At 36.0% G+C, this 22,931-nt stretch overlaps 2 protein-coding genes across 2 annotated transcripts; both read right to left on the bottom strand.

Annotated features, from left to right (window-relative positions):
* Positions 1-233: 233 nt before the first annotated feature.
* Positions 234-5,803, bottom strand: LOC110683193 (EEF1A lysine methyltransferase 1-like). Its single transcript, XM_021859541.1, has 4 exons — positions 5,306-5,803; positions 3,497-3,655; positions 2,402-2,483; positions 234-666 (listed from the first exon to the last, which is right to left on the bottom strand). The coding sequence occupies exons 1-4, from the start codon at positions 5,669-5,671 to the stop codon at positions 515-517; spliced, it is 759 nt and encodes a 252-aa protein (XP_021715233.1). The 5' UTR covers positions 5,672-5,803; the 3' UTR covers positions 234-514.
* A 2,277-nt stretch (positions 5,804-8,080) lies between these two features.
* On the bottom strand, positions 8,081-13,116 carry LOC110683195 (pentatricopeptide repeat-containing protein At2g20710, mitochondrial-like). The gene is made up of 2 exons (XM_021859542.1): positions 12,835-13,116; positions 8,081-9,591 (listed from the first exon to the last, which is right to left on the bottom strand). Exons 1-2 carry the CDS (start codon positions 13,084-13,086, stop codon positions 8,374-8,376), a joined length of 1,470 nt encoding a protein of 489 aa, XP_021715234.1. The 5' UTR covers positions 13,087-13,116; the 3' UTR covers positions 8,081-8,373.
* Positions 13,117-22,931: the final 9,815 nt, after the last annotated feature.

A 22,931-nucleotide genomic window follows, 5' to 3' on the forward strand; every position in this document is an offset into this window, starting at 1 on the left:
AACCCATTGCTTAGCTATACACAAACACTATTTAAATGCACAAACAAATCATCAAATCATCTAACTTCCCTCTTTAAGTTCTACCTAGAGTGTAGAGACAACGAATGAGCTATACGAGATCAGATGTGGTTGGATCATTAGTGCCCATTTGTGTTATGTGCTGATCATCAGAGATCCGTCTGTCGCATTTTATCTACGACGTAGATTTTTTCAGCTTCTTCGAAAAACAAATCACAGGAAAAAAAACAGCATTGGATAATAAAAATGTACCTCATGGTTGCATCGGCAAACTTACTTTACAATTCGCAAACAATTTTCTGCATAATTTAGTTTGAATTCTTAGTTACTGAAATTCAAACCGTAAAACAAAATCCCTTAGCATTACTACCTATTCATTGGGGAGAGGGTGTACAGTTTAATGCATAACAGCGATTAATATAATGCTACAAAATTTCTTCTAAACTGCAGTACAATGCAATGGCGATAAGTTTGAGTTGTGAACCTATCACATATTTTACTCTTCCAAATCCCAGCCTCCTAACCTTTCACCAGGGTTGTAATTGGTGTAGACTCTGAACTCATTCCCGAGTTTGCTGGAGTGCTCCGGACGGAAACCACAGGGATGCAGTCCCAAGAACTTGGCCGCCCTATCTCTCTGAACCTCTCCTGCACACAAAATGAATACTCAATTGTGTTTCTTATTGAATAAAAAAAGGGGAGCCACATGCACGTGCTGCCAAGCTACTTAAGGCTCAACTCAGTCAAACTCGGTTCAAGAGCTTCACAAGCAAGCTGAACACATCTAAATTTGGCATAAAAATTTACAAGCAATTAAATTAGACTCAAGAATTAGATGCCTAAAAAAAATAAAGCACTTAAATTAGACAAGGAGATTCACGTTGGTAGCCATCAACCCTCTACTTTTGACTAGTATTATTGGTAGCCAATCATTTTCCGGATTGTCATTGATAACCTTAAACTTTTACAATTTGTCACATGTGACATTAGAGATGGTTTGTGGTTAAATTATCAGTTATATCTAACTATCATAAACCAAGGTAGTGATGGGCGGAGGAAGAAAAGAGGGTGGGGGTATGATGGGCGTGACGGTAGTGAGTTCAGTGCAGGAGAGAGGTGGGGGTTTAATGGTGGAAAGGGAAAGTCAAGATTATTAATGGTGGAAAAACTGAGATTTGGGGTGAGACTGTGAGAGGGAGGTGAGGGATTACAAAGAAGGTAAATGATTTAACTCTAGTTAGTGATTTAAAGGAATATTTAACCAATCTCATTCATTAATGCTATATTATGTCAAGATAAAAAATACAAGCCTACCAATGATAATTCGAAGTAAGTTTGGCAACCAATGATAAAAGTCGAAAGCAAAAGGCTACCATTAAAAATTTCCCAACTAGGCATTAAAACAAAGGTGTATAAATTAGATAAAACACGAGTTACAACTTCACAGTAACAATAAAGATATAACTAATATCATATCAATATCTTGTAATCTTTTGTTATTGAATATTTTTGTGTTTTTATTATTAAATCACTTTTTCTTATTAATTTTTTGATAATTATTTAAAAAAATTATATCAACAAATGAATATGGGTGTACAAGTTAATAACTATTAGCACTTTTGTTAGCTATAGAAGTTTCCATCCAGAATGAGGGACCAAAGTGCCACCTTTGAAACTAAAGGGACTAAGTTGCCACTTTGGGCAAAGGTTGGGGGACCTATCTTTATCTCTACTCGCATAAGATTAATAGTAAAATTTAAAATTGCAAGAGCACGTGTTTGGTTGAAGCTTTACTTGAGCTTGAGTAAGGTTGCGATCCAAGCCAAACCTGAAATTTCCAAGCTCGACAAGTTGGACATAGTCAATAGCCTTTAATCTCTGGTCTAAGTTGTTTGGTTAGCCAACTAGCCAAGCTATCCCAAGTCAAAGTAAGTCCAGCTTATTTAGGCCAGCTAGGGTTATTATAAGCCCTGAGTATATCATAGTAGCTAAAGATATGACAACCTATTGATACAATCAAACAAGAAAATAATTTAGCATGCAGAATTCTAACTTGCTATGTTTATTATGGAAAAGTTATATGATACTTTTCTTGTTTTAGCATCAAAGCACATTCATGATATCTTCAGTTCAACAATTGAAAGTATACAGTGGTGAGGCCTAAGGAATCAAATAATTTAGTACAAACAGAAAATCTTCAAATAAAAGCTATAAGATTAGTTGTTGATCCCCAACAGAATTATTTGCGAAGGAGATTCAGTACTTTCACAATAAGGGTATGCAACATAAACCAAACAATCAGAATAACAGAATAGACCAAGTAAAATAGATTACTAATATGCAAATTGTGGTCACATAATAAGTAACATGTGGAGAAGCTTACCAGTGAGCAGGAGCAAGAAATTTTTCTCAGGTTTAGCAAGAAATGGTATTGTTTGAGCAACTTTCTTCAAGCATTCCTCACTCTTCCTCGAAGAAAGAGAAAATAAAGCAGATGTAAGCAGAATGTGAATGCACTAAGACATCAACTTTATAGCATATGGAACATTTTTCCACCTTGACACGAAAATATGCCCTACTTTACTTTCTATTAAATAATGGCAACCCAAAATCTGTGATGTTTGATTATTGATATAGTGTTCTCTTCTCCTAAATTACACTTATTTTATTAGCCTTGAACTCAACTTAATTGAACTTAAAATCCCTTATATTATCTTATATATATTACTTTAAATTATTAGTGGACCTTATTAGACCTTATAGGAACTTATTAACCCAAACAATTTTTTTATTTTATTTATTTATTTATTATTTTGTTTGTTTGTTTGCACTTATCAACCCTCATCTTAACTTTACTGCAGTTATCAACCCTTACCTTATTTTTATCTTATTAGCACTTATCTCATTTAAACTTATTAGACCTAAAATAAGTTTCAATATGGTGAGGATAATATAGCCTCATTTCTTAGGAGTATTAAGCTATTAACAGATGAGAATGCTGTAGAGGATAAATAATAGGTAGTGGTGGACTGGTGGTTATCCATAAATTAGCAGAATAATAAAAATTCCAAATTGCATAACAGCTTTCATACCCTAGACTAGTGCCAGCAATGTATCTTAAACCCACACAGGAATTGAGTTAAATTAGCTGATTGAAGAAAAATGCAATGTGAGAGAAAAACATACTTCATCTTGTTTTTAAATATGGTAACGTTTACACTTTTAACACTATTCAGATAAAACTCTTTAATTACATAATTCATGTGTAAGGAAAGAATGAAAGATATAGTCATGTGGGTCTTGTTAGATTTATTTAGATGTATGCTTTCACAATATCAACTTTTTATAATTTTATCGTTAAATAAAAAAATATTTAAGGTTGAATTGTGCTTAGGAAGTGCAATTCCCCTCCAGGTTGCCATATCAAAGGAACAAAGGAAGTATAATTTAGTCGAAGTTTTAGCAACTTAATCCTTACCAAATAAGGAGGATCTGCAACTATAATCTGGTAAGTGTGCTTCATTTTTTGTGGCAAATCTTCTGGTAGGTTGTAATCGTAGAATGTAAAATCATTTCCATATTGCTCAAAACGAGTGTCATATTCCAGAAGTTGCACAGACATAGTTGGATACAATCTCTGAAATTTAAACAGTAATACATTGAGAAATTACAACTAGATGAAGAGGCAAAAATAAGTGGAACACACGGCAATAAATCATCTTAGCACCACCATACAACAAACAAGGACATGTAATAAAAAAAAATGAAAAAAAAAAAAAAAAAAAAAAAAAAAAAAAAAAAAAAACCCTCAAACAATGTATTAGTGAAGGATTTAAGTTCCTTGGATACATCTCAAAGACAACTACTAAGAAAATCCATATGTGAGACACTCAAGAGGGATTTTATAATGTAGACTGTAAAGGCAGCAGCCAAAAAAATAATTTCCAGAGCAAAACAATAGCAAAATCATGTTTGAGAAAAAAAACTTTCACTTAGTCTATTTTCTTATTGCTTGTAATTCAAGTAGACATTAAGCACAGAAGGGAAACTATTAACATGACAAGTTGACAACCAACTAATATAAAACCTGAAACAGCAAATAGTCTTGGTTTCTATGGCTTCAAATTCAGGAGGCAGGAAGTGGAAGACATCGTAATTCATAAATCTGCATTCAAAATCCATAGAAAGAGTTGCATTAAACCTCTATTGCTCTTGCTCCCAGTCAATGAGGGAGATAAAGCACTCAGAAACTTCGGTATACTAAGCCCTTTTATATAGAGTCCTAGTTACTACAGTTTACAACATATAAGATACAATACCTTTCTGGTTGTTATGAGAAAATCCTATGTCACACTTTGCTGCATCAATTTCTCTAATTTTATACAAAAATGAAAACTTCCATGGAGAGGAGCTTTCAACCACTGAATATGAACATGAGTGAAAAGACTAAAGAACGACATGGAAAGTAACAAAGGTCTGATTTGAGTAAAAGAAAACCATGATTAGCAAATAACAAGGCAAGAAAGCAATACTAGCAGAAGAGTTCTGATACAGGGTACTGTAGAAATCATGCTTAAAAAACAAACAAATAATTAGCGAAAATAAATACTCCGTAAGAAACACTGAATCAGGACCTCTAGAAAACTTCTGAAATCTAGGATAGCTGGATTCATCTTTAAACCTTTCCTGGTCCAAAAAACAAATTCATGACCAACAATCCCTAATCACCAAACTATCATCTCCTGTTACACTAGCATGTTAACTGCCTACCTCTCGGCTCCACGTCAACCAATTTCACCCCATACCTAAGGCATATGATCCACTTATGAATTGTATCAACCAACATTTTGGATTGATTCACATTTCTGAATTCAAAACACGAAAGTCCAACCTCAGCATAAGCCTTAAGGGCAGCTAAATAGCACTTCAAACAAAATGTTTAGATAATCCTCCCATAATTCTTCATACCCCTAACTAATCCATTCGCACACAAAATTCATCAAACCCTTGTCATTACTCATTAGGGGTGAACTAGCATCAACACGAGCATTACCACTATTTATTATCACCTACCAAACGGGCCGTAACCGTAAGAGTATGAAATTCCCAATCTCATATTTTATTATTACAGCACAAAACACAAACAATTCATACAAAATTACACAAAATGCATCATAATCAAGACATTTCAAACAAATAAAAAAACAAAAAAAAAAAAAAAAAAAAAAAACAGAAATCAAACAGTAATAATAAATAGAAAAATAATGGGGGTATACAAATTGAGTACCTTAAGATAAATAAATAAAGTGGGGCAAGAAATGCAAGCAACAGAAGGAAGAACATCAGGCTCCTCACTACTCAATTGTGAGAAGAGAGTGAAAACTTCAGAAGCAACAGTAATGGCGGTTTGAGGGGAGTACCAAAATTGACTCAACCGCCAATCTTCCGACAACAATGGCAATTCAATTTCACCATTATTTTCTTCTGGGTTTTCTTCAAATGTTTTAGAAATCGATTGTGAAGCTAAAAACTCTTTGAGTGCATCCAAAGCGAAGGGACTAAGGGTTGGTGAATCGTCATCTTCTTCTTGTTGATTTTTGTGGGTTTCAGATTGAATTTTGGGGAGAATTTCATGGGTTTGAGTTGAATCCATGTTTATTTGTGGGAAGTAGAAGAGTGAGGAAAGCAGAGATATGAATGAAATTTTGGGCAACGTTTATTTTGGAGAACAGATTGTGGCGGCTGGCTATTCGGATCTGTGGGTTTAGTTTGAGTTTGGGTCACTTTCAACATGATTCTAGTGAGTCTATGAATTAATCACTCTATTTCCCATTAGAGTACCAATTAGGTGTTGGTGCAGCGGTCATTGGGGCTGCATTTGTTAATAAACATCGCATTTATTACCCCCGTAACAACAATTGAGAGGTGACTGGAAATTAATCACAAATAATTGAGTCTCGAATTCGAATTAACCTAAATGGTGAAATGGGTGGGAACACAAAAAAATAAAATAAAATAAATTCGCATTAAAGTTATATTCTCTTCACATTATTTTTTAGGAAATTTTGCATAAAACCACCTTTTTAATCTTGTTTTTTTGCAATTAACTACCTTATAAAAAAAAATATTGCAAAAAGGCCACCACTTTTTTAAAAAAAAATGTTGCAACTTAACACCTAATGCCAGAAAGTGACTATTTGACCAGCTGCTCCGGCATTTACCCGGGCATGTGACATTAATTAATCCCTAACCCCCCCCCCTTTTCTTTTTTCTTTCCTTTTCTCTCTCGATTTCCCTCTTCTCCTCCCCTGGTTCCTCTTTCTTTTTCTTTCTTCCTCGCATTTAATCTTCTCGACAATGGCTGAGCATGTTGCAGAGTAGACTTAACAAGCGATTTATTGCATTAGGTTGAAATAGTTTCTCGGTAATTCAAATAAGGTAAAAAAAAAATTGATTTTTCATCTACTATTTTCACTAGGTCTCCAATTTTCGCCCAATTATATCATCTTCTCTGAATTTTTCTCTGAACAATTGTGTTGTCATCAATGGTTAAAGGTACAAGAGGCAAACCAAGGCTCAATTTGAGGGGGGACCAGATGGGAGATTGAGACATTCGACCTAGGAGTACAAATTTAAGAAAGAAATTAACAAACCCTAATTTCTATAATTTGCAAAAACAAATTGAATTCAATTAAACGAATTTAATTACCAGAGAAGAGACGAAGAAGAAGATGAACAGAGAATAAAGAGAAAGAGGAAAAAAAAAACAAACAAACTTACTTGAATTGTTAAGAAGCGGCAACAATCTACAATGGAGGAGGAACAGAGATGCGAGGAAGAAAGAGGAACAGAGAAGAGAAAGAAAGAGGAAAGAGGAACAGGGGAGAAAGTGGGAAATCGAAGGAGAAAAAGAAAAAGAAAAAAAAGGGGGGGAGGGGGGGCTCATTAAATTTCATGTGTCACGCACGTGACTGGGTCAATGCAGGAGTAGTTGGTCAATTTTCCACTTTCCGGCAATAGGTGGTAAGTTACAACATATTTTTAAATAATGGTGGTCTTTTTTACAACAATTTTTTATTTTTAATAAAGTGGTTATTTGCAAAAAACAGGATTAAAAATGTGGTTAAATGAAAATTTTCCTATTTTTCATGAATTGAAATTATATTTCTTGATTTATACTATATTTGTTGTTTAAAAGAACTAACTTTGACTAATTAAAACCTATTTTTGTTTAACTTAAATTGTTTTTAATAAACTTAAAATATTTTTATTGATTTCATATTTTATAAACATGTTCTTTAAAGTTATTGAATTATATGGATTAAAACTTATTTTTGATGTATTAATTATCTTTTTTTTTTACTGAAATTAACTTATTTTTGTTGAGCTGGACTTATTTTAACTGGATAATATTGTATTAATTAAAGGTGAAGAGAACAAGGCTAATGATTATATATATATATATAATTCACACTTTGGTCTTTATCCATATATTTTTCCTAGTTTTGTGCAATGTTTTATGGTGTGGTTAATCCAAAACGAAAGAAGTGAGGATGTGTTCTTTTCACCTTATATTTGCTAAATTAAAATTATTTTTAATGAACTAAATTTTTTTTGCTGAACTTTAAATTTTTTTTTTTACTGAATTGAAATTGTTTTTTATTGAATGAAAAGTTAGGTTTATGCTATTTGCCTTATTTTTACTAGTTCGATTTGCATGCATTGTATGTATTATATTTTAAAATTAATCCAATATCACAAAATAACCCCAATTTGTTTGGCATTGTTTTTGTTTTCAGTTTTCTATTTTTTTTAAGATAAAAAAACAAAAACACGAAACAAGAAAAAAATGTTTTCGCTTTTCTGTTGTCAGTTTTCAAAATTATCATGATTTTAATAAGTTTGTCTAATTTTTGTTTCATTACATGACATAAATCATATGAGTTTGAAAAACAAAAACAAAAACAGAAAACCAAAGCGATGCCAAACGAACCCACGAATCAAACAAATACGAGCACAAAGTTATAGTTTGTCTAATGTGTGTCCATGGGAATATGCAATGTTAGCAATTTTATGTCCAATAACTAGAACATCAAGATAACTGTTATCAATTACAATTTGTCAAGGCACGTATACTTAGAGGTTTATACAATCGAGTAAATGTTATGCATCTAGCTAATGACCCCAAGAAAACCAAAGAAAAACCCCACAAATTTTTCTTCCAATGGTTTTTTTTGGCAAGACTACACAGTTGTACACAATGCACCTGCGATACAAAAAACCACATCTTGTTTTTCATTGGAGGGTGCTAACGATTTCCTATTTCGTGTTCTGATGATAAAACACATATTTTGATCAGTTCAGCGCCTTGATACAGTCTTCATTCCCATCTAAAACATTGGCGAGCGATTCATCATCAAAAGCATATTTATCAGAAAAATAAGCAAGCAACTGGTGGCTTCCTTCCTCTGATATAATACCCTTGTCCTTGAGTAAGGATACAAATTCACGTGATCGGTCCACATCTCCTTCATCTTTCAAGTACTTTAGGCAGGTCACTGTGTTTTCCTTGTTAAGCTTCCAATTTGATCCAGCCTTAAATTTCAGGAGAGCATACTGCATTGTTTCCACTGCCTTTTGCATCTGATTCCTCTGGAAATAACCTAATGACATCCAAAACAATGTTGCTGCATTAGGTTTTTCCCAATTTTCCAAATTCACATTTTCTATTAAGGCTTCAGCCTTCTCAACTAGACCGTTTCTGCAGTAAAAGCTGATCAAGAGATTTGGAATACGAATATCTTTGTTAAGATCACTGGCTTTCCATTCCTTGAAAATATTTTCAGCGGCTTCAATGTCATCAAACTTCAATATTGAGCTCAGGATGCAGATATAGTCTCTGTTGTAAACCATCAATTTTTCGCATTCATTCCACGTTCTTAGCACGTCTTCCTTATTTCCAGCTGTTGCATAAAGAGTAAGGAGATATGAAAAAGCCTTATTCTTGTTCTTTTCTAGAAGTATCAACTTTTCTGATTTTCTAAGTGACTCCAAAGCCTTGTCTGCATATCCTGCTCTAAGAAATTGATTTGCAGCATCAGCATATGTTTGCCAACAAATATTGGACTCTGTATCAGATTCTATTCTTGTCAGAACTTTCTCAATTTCTTCAACATCGGAATTAGCTCCAGAATTATTCAGTAGGATGCGATAAGTGACTTTATCAAATTTTATATGTTTGGACTCCATTTCAAAAATCAAGGCATCTGCTTTCTTGTGGTTTCCTGTTTGGTAGTAAAGGCTCAACATAACATTGTAATTCACAATACTTACAGCAGATCCAAATTCCCTCATCTTATGCATGATAGCATCTGCTTTATCCACACATTTTAAATGTGCATAGCAGTTGAGAAGTGCACCATAAACTTCAACTGTCCTCATCTGCTTTGGAGTATTATTAAAGTAATACTCTGCTGCTTCAATTCCATGGACCTTTGCAATCAAATCTAGACGAATAGCAACATCACCAACTAAGAGATCCATGTATCTTTTGTCACTCATCCATTTGGATACCTATTAAATAGAAGAAATAACATTGAAGAAATAAGCAAGGCCGCTGTTTTGCATAATAAGAAACACAAAAGAGCTAATGTTTTATTGAATGTCAATTTATAAGAGGTCCTGAATCTCACTATTTAAATCTTACACAATAACCACATCTGCACATCAGAACTGAAAAAGCTATTATTATCACAAATTCTTTGTACAAGTACAGAAGCATGTCCACATTAACATGTATGTTACCATCGCTTTACATATACATTTCCATTGATTCGAGCTCTGACTTGTATCAGACTTATAAAAACAATATACTTAAAAGTTAAAACTGTCTAGATCCAAATGTTACCTGAATTAGATGAAAATGTTCTAATCCAAAGTGCTTTATGATCTAAAGACCTTCATAAAGGTGTTTATACCATTTAGCAGAAATACACTGCCTATTTCGGCAACAGCAGAAAATAAGTCTAATATTAATTAATCAAGTCTAATGATCTGATTAAAAATCAATGGGCTTGCATAAAAAAAGAAGGCAATCCATCTTTGTTTCCTTAGAGCTCGGTGAAATGAGTTTGAGAAGGCAATCCATCTTCGTTTATATTTTTCCCCAATACACCTACACCATATATGGTTTTATATTTATGTTTAATGTGACATTTCAAATGTAGATTTATTTAAAAAAAAAAAAAACAAAAAACACTTGTCAGGCTTATTTGCTCCAGTTATGTGGGTGAACTAAAATCTGACAATAAAAAATTATGTATCACTAAATTCATACAGTGCAGAATGCTTGCTTTGCCCCCACCCACCCCCCCACCCCCAAAAAAAAAAAAAAAAAAAAAAAAAAAAAAGGGCATTCAGATTAGGAATCAAACAAGAAACAACCCTACTTAAAATTATGTACAGTTATGGACAAATTATCTAGAAGATATAAAATTACAAGCAATGAGGTAAGTTACTACTTATAACAGTTGCAACTTGCAAGAATGCAATATCTTTTTTAATTAAGTACAGAAAACTGGAGAGCAGTTCTACCCAGGTTACACTTTCAGAATGAGGTTTGAGATTGGATGATCCGTGATGCTAAGTAACACAGCAATCACTTAGCACTACCCTCTTGATATACTACCTCATTAAATTTGTATCTCCTTCCTCTTTCTCTAGTGCTTACCTCTCTTGACAGTTGACACATTATCCACCTATCAAGGTAAAGATCGCTCCTCTAAGTGGTCTATAGCCTTTCTAAAACCTGTTAAGAGCATCTTAGCATGGCTTTTACATGCTATAATGGAATTTAATGACCCACCAAGTAACAAACCTTTTGATTTAGGCATTACTTTGATTAAAAAAGATAATAAAGAATATAAGAAAAGGTTAAGGCCTCGTTCACTTCACCTTATTTTTGCTGAACTGAAATTATTTTTACTGAACTGAAATTATTTTTGCTGAACTTTAAATTATTTTTATTGAACTGAAATTATTTTTGCTGAAATGAAATTATTTTTACTAATTTTCTATTATATTTCTTCTTTAAAGTTACTGAATTTTACTGAACTGAAATTATTTTTACTGAACTGAACTTATTTTTACTGAAGTGAAATTATTTTTACTGAATTGAAATAATTTTTACTTAATATTATTTTTTTAAGGTGAACTAAACATGGCTTTAGTCAGATACCATTAGGGTTAATGGCATTACAGTGAGAGTTTGAGATGACTTGATATCTACATGCTGTATAAGAAATATTCAATAGAACAATCGATTAAATTTATAGTTCTGACAATCGAAAATCAGAAACATCAAGTTCTCCTTAATGAACAATACTGTTTTGTGCAAACAGGATGATGTATACTGAATAAAACAGTGCGACACTGTGATGGTATTTAAAATTTTATTTATTTATATTTATTAATTTATTTATGTATTTTTTTGCCCTTTTCCATTTTCTAATTGAGTTGCCATAGTTTCAACAGTGCATTCAGAGTCTGCAGATGGGTATGGCTCATAAACTCTGCCTTAGCTCTTGATCAATCAGATAGGGCTGCTGACCTGCCACAAGATTTTGATAAATAGCCTTGATTAGTGGTTAGTAGCCTTGTTATACCATTTTGCTAGGACATTGTTAGTACTGAGTTGTCTGAAAAAATGTTAAATATATGAAAAGTTCGCTACCAGCCTACCAACTTTTCCAGGACGGTGGGCAGGCAGAGGTTAATAGGCAGCAAAGGTGGCCATCCAAATTTTAACTATTGTTAGTTAGATGCTATTCACAATATCCACTAGTTAATGATTTGAATCATTCTTGGATTATTTGTTATATCAGAAGCTCCAAGATGGATTAAGAACATTAAATGCTGGAATTTCAGGCATATCATATGCAGTCTTATTTAAAAAAATAACTAATATGCAGTCATTTGAAACTATTTCATACAACCACTTTTAGCATTTATCAATTGCATTCTAGACAATCTGAAGCAGAAACCCATTTGTACTTGCTTTATTTGAGTAAAGAGAGAAAGCAATGGTTGTATACATTATACCCAGGTCATTGAAAAAAGAGCAAGAACCCAATGACAATGCATCGAATCATTTGCTCTCAAATGCTTCACAAGACAAGAACCAGGCACAATATGCTAGCCTCTTTTTTAGATGATGCCTACTTATTGGCTTAATACTAGCCGAAGACCCATAATCAGCTACTCGTCTACAAGCAACTAGACAATGCACTTGTAGAGTTGTAGAGCTTATTCATCAACCAAAACCCATGACCTATGTTACTTTGACTCGGCTTGAAGTATCTGATACAGGCACACATTCAAGTATCAAACACAGCCACTTATAAAAGATTCAACATTATTTTTGTTCAAAATGAAATGTGTAAATGTCATAACCACGTCTCGGGTACTCGAGGTATAATGATGAGTCATGATTAACATAAACACAGACTTATATTACCTAGATTCTTCATTTCACCATAGTCACACATCTCAATAGTGGACACCCTAATCAAAGTCATGGATTCAGTCACTTGGGCAATTATTTTCTAAAAAAAATTCAGAAACTCATTACATAACCAATTGTAAACCATACCATGGTAAACAAACTACTTCGTATCTAAAAAAACAAAAACCCCAATTAAAGCTTAATTAATGTGCGGTACATTAAAAACAAAGCACAACAAAATAAAATTAAAAATTATTTATTTACCAAAACCCAACAAATGAAACAAACTAAGAGAAAGAGTGAGAGAAATGGACCTGAAGAGCATGTTGGTAATGGCGAAAATGGCGAAGCTGTTTAATAATGACACGAAGTTCATTCTGAGTAACAGGAAGACCCTCTTGAATCCATTGATCAAGAATTGGTTGAGGTGATTCACCGGGTTTGCCTACTGGAAATATTCTTCTGTAAAGTCCTTTGTTTCCCTGAGTTGAGTACCAATTTAACCCAGAACATACTTTTCTCAATGAGAAGCTTGATGTTCTACTCATCAAACAGCACAGCTTCATCTTCAATTTGGGAATAACTATTGGCACGCCCTATATATTTCACTTGCAAATAGGATGACATTTTTGTAAATAATAGGAATTTAAAAAAAAAAATAGGTGGTAGAAAATATGATGACAAAGAGTACCACTACATGTATAATATTACACAAAAGTACTATTCAGATAATTTATATTTTAATGATACATTATACATATATAATAGTACACAAAAATGTACCACTGTACCATTAAAAGAGAGAAAATGTACCACCGAATTCCCAATTGCTCTCCTATATGCATGCAAAATACATAGGCCCTATGCGCCTATATGCACTCTCAATTTGGAGAAGAATGTTTGTACTTTAATATCTATTGAATAGCTAAATGGGGTTTTGTTGACTTTTCAGTGTTGGCCGTTGGGAAACGCGGATGGTGGGTCATGGCCTCATGGGTGTATAGGTAAAGATGGTAATGGGAATTGCCGAATTGGGATGGACATCGACCGGACCATGGCACGGCAAGCACAACCCGACGGCACAACATGACACGGCATAACCCGACATTAAAAAAAGCTTATAAGTTATATTTTTAAAAAAAGTATGTATAATTCAGTAGTAGTTATTCTAAAAATGTTTAATTTATGTTAGACAAGCAAGCATGATACAATACGGTGGCATGTGGACCTAGCTCGTGTATGGGGCACTATTTTGTGAATTTTGAAATGGTAAGGTATGACTTGTAGATAGGCATAGTTATCTCATATTACACACATAATATTTATAAGAGTCCAATGTATTCTCCTTTTACTTAAGGTTATGATTTTTTACACATTTAACAAGTAGGATCATGAGACGGTTGCGAGTTATTATTGAGTGTTGGAGAAGTTGAGAAACTACATCGGCCCTAATGTTCAGTCATCAGCCATCGTCAGTGATTGTGAGGGAGGTCTCTTTGCCCCTATAGCAGAGCTGTTTCAAGAATCGAAGCATTTACTGTGCACATGGCACATCAACAAATGTGTGAAAGTCAAAGCCTACAACTTTTTCAACAAGAATTTAGATTCAGCAGAGAGATTGGTAAATGGTAACTGGCGGAAGATCATGCAAGCTATCCCAGAGGCAGAGTACAATTGAGCCTTGGATAACTTCAAGGATGCGTACCAATGGTGTCCGGTAATGGTAAACTATGTGATGCAGCAGTGGATACCTCACAGGGAAAAGTTTGTCAAATATTGGACAAATTAAGTTCTTCTTTTGGAAACACTACAACATGTAGAGTTGAGAGCGCTCATAGAGCTTTGAAGGACTGGATTGATTCTTCCACCTCTGCTCTAGATACACTGTTCGAGAGAATAAACAAGGCTATTGATACTTAGAAGAACAACATCAAGAACTCTCTCGAGGACTCTAAACGGCGACATGGTATGATGTATTTCCATTTCATATTTAAGATTCTCCATGGTTGTGTGTCACACTACTGCCTGGGGTTGATTCTGAGCAAGCACAACAGGATGAAGGAATTGGGCGATGAAGTGGCTATTCGGTGCAGATGTGCTATATCAGTGACTCATGGACTACCTTGTGCATGCACCATGCACCATTCTGGTGGACGCTCGTTATTGGAGAGCATGTTGCTCCACAGACGGTCGACCGTGAACAGGAGGACTTAGAGCAGTTTCGTTTGATGTTTGACCGAGTGTCCTTCAGTCACCCTTCAATCATTCGTGATGCTACCCACGTACTTCATGACAAGTTCAACACGTCATTCTTGGATCACGAGGAACCTGAAGGGGTCGAGCGACCTAGAGGTCGACAAGCACGGCGGAACAAAAGTGCGTTTGAGTACATTCGTGGTCGTGGTCGTGGCCATGGGCGCTCATCGTCATCCAGTCGTAGCCAATCTTCTTCGTCGGTGAATATGCCCGGAACTGGTACAGTACTTTACTTTAATTTACTTTTTAGAATGTTTGTTTAGCTTACTGCTAACTTGTTAATTGTGTTTATTGATATGTGTAACAAGAAGAGTGGATATTGATCAGTTTCCATATAAGGACAGGATCCTTAACATCATCATGGAATACTTGGACGGGTGGAATGATGTGGTTGCAGATGGTAACTGCGGATTCCGGGTCGTGGCTGATGTGTTTCAGATGGGTGAAGACAACTACGCTCAGTTGATGTACAATGAAATTGCCTCAAACCGAGATGTTTATCGTCATGTGTACGACCAATACTTGAATAGTTCTTTGTGGTGTATCTGGTGGGGAGGAGGACCTTGCGGTCAAAATCATTGGTTCGACGCGCGCACTTGATCTCTTTGTCGTTGCAAACATCTACAAGTGTGCAGTCATGCATTTCGGGCTTGGTTTGCATAGTCGAGCTTATTTTCCATGTACCACGGTTCTCCCTTGGTGTTCGCATGCGACCGTCACCAGACCGGTAAGAGAGTTAGCTATTGCATTTCTAGGGTCGTCATACAGACATTTCATCCGATTGGACTAGTCATCCGATTTTTCGGTGCCACCGATCATACCTCGGTGGTACACCATTCGCACACCAAGCGTAGAGGGTTGGGTTGTGATGTATCATGACCGCATCCACCATTGGAGTAACCTAGCTGCCTTTTAGTTTTTCATGCGTATACCTTTTCAATGTAACCTTGCATTTGTATTGCTATTTTTATTCCATTTATTTATTTTCTATATTCTAATTTTGACTACATTTATATCTTGCATGCATACTTATTAGTATTTGCACGTTACAAACTAAAAAGATAATGTCAAATTTTAAAAACTTAAAATGATAATGTCAAATGTTACAAACTTAAACGATAATGTCAAATTTTACAAACTAGTATGATAATGTACAAAATGTTCTATTAATAAACTGACAACAGATCAGTAATCCCTCTTTGACGCTCACTGCCACTGCGCAAGGGCCCGTTCCATATCATAAATAGCAGCTTTGCCGGATGCAGTTTCATGTTGTCCCTCTCCTGAAAGAGTCTTTGTCCCACCTACATCATCTATCCTATCCACTACACACAACAAAAAAACATGAAATTCAATAACGATATATAATAATAATAAAAAATAAACCACACTACAATAAATGTTTTATGAGACATACCGCATCCACGACAGTGGGCGGTGGCACATCATCATCATCGGCGTCGTCACCATGGTGGAGGTCTCTGATCAACCTCGGTTGCAAATACCGGCTGTACCATTCCATGTAGTGGTGGTCACACATGGGAGGCACCCTAGTTGGCGGCCTCTGCAGCTCCGCAGTCCATAGGCGGGCAACCATTGGAAACTACTCCCACGTGGCAATCATGCTTTCCGGCCATTGGACGACGTACTCCTTCAACGACGCAGATCGGACCGCCTTACTGGTGGAGGAGGGACAACTTGGACAAATCCAAGATGGCGAAGATAGCGCTAGGGCATGTACGCCTCTACGATCTCACGATACTAAATCAGTCCCGTGTAGAGGGTCTGGGTACCCTATTACTAGGGTTCTGGCTGAAAGGCATCAAGTTCACCTGCACATTTTTTCAAATTAGTAAGATTCATATAATAAATGCATCACAATATAAAATTAGAAATAATTTATACACTTTACCTCTAAGGGGGACATCCTGTCAAGCAATAACTGTATCAATCGGAAGCGGTCAACGGACTTCTTCTCGAACCGCGGACTCCACGCATGGGCACGAGGCATCCCATCCCCAATAGGAACCGGGTCGCGGTGTGGTCGAAATGTAGGAAAATACTCGTATATCCAGGTCTGTAATAAAGTCAGACATCCAGTGATACCTGCCGCGTCAGCCCGACTCGAGAATCCTAATTGGCGATACAGATACGCCAACGTAACCGACCCCCAAGAAAACTGGCCCACTCTGTCGGGCTCATACGCGTCAACTATGTCGCGTGGCCTGAGCTTGTTTTCGCTCTTATCCGAAAACAAGGTACACCCGAGGAGAAGAAAAACATATGCAGCCAGTTGTGTGTCATGCGTCCTACGTGTAGTGGGATGCAAACAACTCAGCAAATTGGATGCGATCTTCACACCGCCGTGATCCCAAACACCAAGTGCCCCGCTGTACAGAGCAGTCCTATCCACCGCCAACAACTCCGCTAGTAAAACTGTTTGATCCGCATCAGTCACAACAGAAAGTCGTTTTCCCTCTGTGCGAATCCCAAGGATGGCCTCGACGTCATGCAACATGATCGTCATCTCACCGAACGGAAGGTGGAAAGAGTTTGTATCCGGCTACCATTGCTCAACAAAATCCGTGATTAGCGTTGAGTCAAACAAAGCCTTAGCTCATCTACACAAAAAGTTACAAGTCTTTTCCCGAGTTTGGCATTTCAAAATGCCCGTATCCAAAGCCCTCTCCTGGTCCTCCTAGATATGGGTAGTTATGTGTCCTAGAAATCTAGGAATTACACTCCCATCTACAAGTCCCCCAGCCACCTCACCCCTCACCACCCAAGAATCATTAACGGCCCTCGACCATTTTTTGCTTACCACAGACACAGTGGACGCAAATGATGTGCCAGATCTACTAACAAATCTACCATCTCTACCCTTACGCACATCTACCCTATGCGTCTCATACATATCATCAAGCCTCTGACTGAATGGACCGTAATCATCATATGATCCACTCTGATCGTCCATCCCAAGCACCACATCCTCATCCGCGTCCTCCTCCTCCTCCTCTTCCTCATCACCATCTTCATCCTCCTCAGGATAGTGAACCCGTTCTCTACGAGCCGAGGCCGAAATACCACAGGATCTAACGTGTCTGGGCCCCGAGCTCTCCATTGAGTAGTTTCTACTTCTAATAACGTCCATACTCTTTCCCGCACCAGGTCGAAAATGCGATACCTAACTCCATTTAAATAACGAAAAATATATAATTGCATTTGTTATTATTATTATATTAATAATCTATTTTTTTAAGTACCAACAACAAATATTAGAAATAACACCAGAAAAAATATCAAATAAACAAAAAAAATACTAACAAAGTGACATAAAAAAAAATTACAAAACATTGAAAAAAAAATATAAACAAAAAAAATACACACAAAAAGAAAAATAATACCAAAACATACTAAATATATATAAACATAATAAATTAAATATAAATAAAATACAACAGAATCGAAAAAAATATATATAAAATTAAACAAAAAAAATATATAAATAATTGAAAAATAAATATAAACATAAAAAAAAAATACAACAAATTTGAAAAATAAATATAAAACTAAACAAGAAATTGAAAAAAATATATAAATATAAACAAAAAAAATTCTGAAAAAAAAAAATTACAGAAAACTGAAACAAAAAATAAACGCAAAATAAAAAAAAAACTAAAAAATAATAATAAAAAAAAGGTAGGCGGTCCCAGCCAGACGCCAAGGCCGCGGCGGCGCCCACACAAGACGCCACCACTGTGGCCCTAGCGTCCCACCCAGCCGCCGCTGTTGTGGGGCTGGTGTCTGGCTTGGGCGTCGCCACTGTGGCCACAACGTCCTGCCCAGCCGCCCCACCTTTTCGAGATTTTTTTTTATTTTTTTAACCTTACCACCGTGTGACCGCTTTCCTTCCGCCTCTGCTGCCGCCAATTCCTTGCTTTGCCGCCTTGACATTGTAGTTTGAATTTTTATTTTTTTTAGAGAGAGGTGGTGATAATAGAGAGAAGAGAGTGTGTGAGAGTTTTTTTTTTTTTTTTTTTTTTTTAAATTTTAACATATAAGGGCAAAATTGTCACTTCACCTAAAATTTGTGGGCTTTATGTAGACATTTGTGGGCGATGTTTAACAAATCCCCTAATTTAACCCGATCCGAAATGACCCAACCCATGCTTGACCCGAACGACCCATTTGTCAAGTCTTACTTGTGACTAGCTGTATGTGTCAATTCGGGTAGTTGGACCAAGTTTGATGAGGATCGGTCAGATCATCAAGTCTATTTCAATGTTGAATTATGTTAAATTATGGTGTTTGTATGAGTTGAAATTTGAATTGAATTTATTTATTTATTTATTTATTTTCGAATTAGATCGGATTGTTTGAATGGGTAGCTTTTAACGCCTCTAGGTGTGACTTAAGAGGATTTTTATTTTATTTTATTTATTTATTTATTTTTTTTTTTTTTTTTTTTTTTATGTTTTTTCTATTTTTTTTTTTTGACAAAGGATGACTTATTAGGTATTGAGGTGGGAACCTCCATGCATGTGCATGAGCATTTTGCATTTACACTACTAATAGTATGTTACACGAAGTAATTATTACTCCGTACCATGCATGTACTCCCTTTATCCCCATTTTTTTTTTTTCTCCATTTAACTTTGTACGGTTTTCAAGATACGTATTAAAACGTTATATCTCTATTTCCGTACATATAAAAATTATAAAAAGTTGATACTAATAAAACATACTCCGTAAAATAAGATGAATCAAATAAAATTCCACATGACTATACTATATCTTGTATTGATTGGCTTAAAATTGGTGATAGAAATACCGCTTTCTTTCACTTAAGCACAATAGTTAGGAGATGGAAGAATAAAATCCTAGCAATTGAAAATGCGGATGGCAATTAGATTCAAGGCAAATGCGAAATTTAAAATCATATTGTGAATTATTTCACAACCTTATTCATAGAGGAAAGTGATCCGCAATTTTTTTATGTCCCTCAAGACACATTTCTGGAGCTTCAAAGCAGTGACTGGAATCATCTCACTCGAACCTACACAAAAATAGAAATTGATGAGGTTATTAAGGAGATGGGGGCGTTAAAGGATCCTGGCCCCGATGGTTTTCAAGCTCTCTTTTATCAGAAAAATTGGGATATAGTAGCACAAACTGTGTATGATACTCTCATCCCTATTCTCGAAGGTAATCCTCCTGAATTTAATGAAATATTCATTGCTTTTCTTCCCAAGGTCGACCAACCCGAATAGGCTTCGCAGTTTAGGCCAATTGGTTTATGCAATGTAGCATATAAAATCGTCACCAAAGTGATTATTAATCGCTTGAAACCAGTCTTGCCTTTTCTTATCTCAAATACTCAAGCAAGTTTCGTGCCGGGTCGTCAAATAACTGACAACATTGTCATTATGCAAGAGGTTTTACACACAATGAGGAGGAAGCAAGGGGCTAAGGGTTACATGGCTATTAAGATCGATTTCGAGAAAGCCTATGACCGTCTCCGTTGGTCCTTTATTCGTGACACTCTTGTGCAAATGAACTTGCCTATCACTATGATTGGCATTATCATGGATTATTGCATCACTACTGCATCTCTTTGAGTTCTTTGGAATGGTGAACCATCTCAAAGTTTCAATCCAAGTAGGAGGATTCAGCAAGGAGATCCTCTCTCCCCGTATCTTTTTGTAATGTGCATGGAGCGATTTTATCAAATCATTGAAGACGTTATTGCTCACGGTCATTGGAAACCCATTAGAGCAAGTTGGGGATGAAGCTACTGCTGACTTGGGGTTATATTTAGGGATGCCTACGCTTACTAGTAGGGTCACTACGGAGACTTACAGTCATCTGTGCGAAAGAATTGACAGAACGCTTAGTGGCTGGAAGTCAAAATATTTATCCTTGGCTAACCGAATTACGCTTGCTAAATCTACATTATCTACCATGTCCTTCTATTCTATGCAGTTAGCCAAAATTCCACAAACCATATGTGAGGACGTTGATAAGAAAACTCGGAGATTTATTTGGGGTGGAAGCGAGGATCGAAGGAAAATCCATCCTCTCTCGTGGGAAGTGTTACAAAAACCGAAAGAATTAGGTGGTGTGGGAATTACATCTGCAAACCAAGCCAATGCAGCTTTTCTTACTAAGTTGGGTTGGAGGATTTTAGCCGAACCTAACTCTCTGTGGTCGCATGTTCTTTGAGCTAATTATTGCAAGGGTCGATGTGATTGACATGTTCGAATCGAAACAAGGAATGTCAAATGTGTGGAGCGGCATAACGGAGAACGCTAAGCTTTTGAGTAAGGGTATGCGCACAGCAAATGGTAATGGCATTCACACTCTTTTTTGGGATCATCTTTGGGCTACTGACAAGCCTTTAAGTGATTTGGCTACTGCTCCTATCCCCATGGAATTAGCAAGGGCAACTATGGAAGAAATGTGGGAAGTTGATCATGGGTGGAGATGGAATATGTTTGCGCCTTTTTTGGATTCAGATACATTGAAGCTAATTCAAAATCATGAGGTTAGAGCTGACCCAAATGTAGGTGGTTTAGTTTATTGGAAGAATGATTCGAAGGGCAAATTTACCATTAAATCTGTTCTTAGCATCATGCGCCATGAAACGGATGTTCTTGATGAAGAATGCTGGAATCTTGTGTGGAAGGCCCCTGTTCAGCAGCGTGTGCATGCGTTTTTATGGCTGGCTTGCCATGACAGGATCCTTGAGAACCAAAAAAAGTTCAAAAGGCAACTCACCGATGATCCTTAATGCTTTATTTGTGGTCACAGGGAGGAGAGCACCCTTCACATCTTGTGTGACTGCCCCGCAGCTAAGCAAGTCTGGCGTCTAGTTCTCACTCCAACTCTGTCTCGTGGTTTCTTTCAAGGGTCTTTGAAAGATTGGATTTCTCATAATCTCAAAGATTCTGGTCAAATTGATGATTAAGGGTGGCCTACACTCTTTGGTACTGTTGTTTGTGGGTGTGGAGGTTGAGAAATTGTTATGTGTTTAATAGAAGAGATGAAATTCCTATTGATATGGGAGCATTTCTTCGTATAAGAATAGATGAGGTTTTTTGCAGCTTAAATAATCAAGAAGATGCTCATCATTCTAGGCAAGCAAAGCAGCAGCAGCATATCTCGTGGCAGGCTCCTAATTGCGGATGGTATGTGCTTAATTGTGATGGTGCTGCTAAAGGGTGCCTAGGGCTAGCAGGGGGTGGAGGTATCATTAGAGACCATGAAGGCAATCTTATTTCTGGGTTCTCTGCTAACTTTGGTTGTTGTTGAAATCTTAGCTCTAACCCGAGGCCTTGAACTAGCTAAAAACTTGGAGATTGAGCGGCTGGAAGTGCAATTAGACAATCTTGCTTGCATTCAAATCCTAAGGCAGGGAAAAGCTCCAAATGGTGAGAACGAGCATGAATTAAATCAATGCTTGGGGATGCTACATAATGACAGTTGGGAAGTCAAAGTTGCTCATATTTATTATGGGAAATCGCGTGGCGGATTGGTTGGCCAACCACGGAGTCTCTCAAGACACGGATTTTGATATTCTTAATTTTATTCCTTTAGGCCTTAGTAGTATTTTAGCGGAGGATGTTAGGGGAGTGGCTTTCCCACACCTAGTACCTCCGTAGTTTTTTCTGTTTTTTGTCTTTTGCTTGTTTGTTTTTTGCTTTCTTGTTTTTCTTGGCTTTGCCTCATTTGAATAAAAAAATAATAATAATAAAAAAAAAACTATATCTTGTACGGAGTAGAATAACAAGAACTCATGGTCAAAGTTTGACCCAACTTTTGACAATTGAGTAAAAAATAGGGATAAAAGGAGTACTCCGTAATATTATTGTTTTTGCCTTAAGCCCGTTCACTTCGTCTTATTTTTGCTCAACTGAAATTATTTTTACTGAACTAGAATTATTTTTGCTAAACTAAAATTATTTTTACTGAATTGAAATTATTTTTACTAAACTGAAATTATTTTTTTTTACTGATTTTCAGTTATATTTCTTCTTTAAGGTTACTGATTTTTACTGAACTGAACTTATTTTTATGGAACTAAACACATTTTTACTAAATTGAAATTATTTTTACTGAATATTATTTTTTTAAGGTGAAGTGAATATAGCCTAAT

The sequence above is a fragment of the Chenopodium quinoa genome, unplaced genomic scaffold, assembly GCF_001683475.1.
Source record: "Chenopodium quinoa cultivar QQ74 unplaced genomic scaffold, ASM168347v1, whole genome shotgun sequence".
NCBI classification, from domain to species: Eukaryota; Viridiplantae; Streptophyta; class Magnoliopsida; order Caryophyllales; family Amaranthaceae; genus Chenopodium; species Chenopodium quinoa.

Bases quoted from the DNA above. Each gene is read 5' to 3' on its own strand.
- LOC110683195 (XM_021859542.1), bottom strand. From the start codon at position 13,086: ATGAAGCTGTGCTGTTTGATGAGTAGAACATCAAGCTTCTCATTGAGA. The intron at 9,592-12,834 runs GTCCATTTCTCT...TCTATTTAATAG, and splicing joins ATTACCAACATGCTCTTCAG to GTATCCAAATGGATGAGTGA.
- LOC110683193 (XM_021859541.1), bottom strand. From the start codon at position 5,671: ATGGATTCAACTCAAACCCATGAAATTCTCCCCAAAATTCAATCTGAA. The intron at 2,484-3,496 runs GTAAGGATTAAG...TCTTCGAGGAAG, and splicing joins TTGCAGATCCTCCTTATTTG to AGTGAGGAATGCTTGAAGAA. The intron at 667-2,401 runs GTAAGCTTCTCC...TTTTGTGTGCAG, and splicing joins TTTCTTGCTCCTGCTCACTG to GAGAGGTTCAGAGAGATAGG.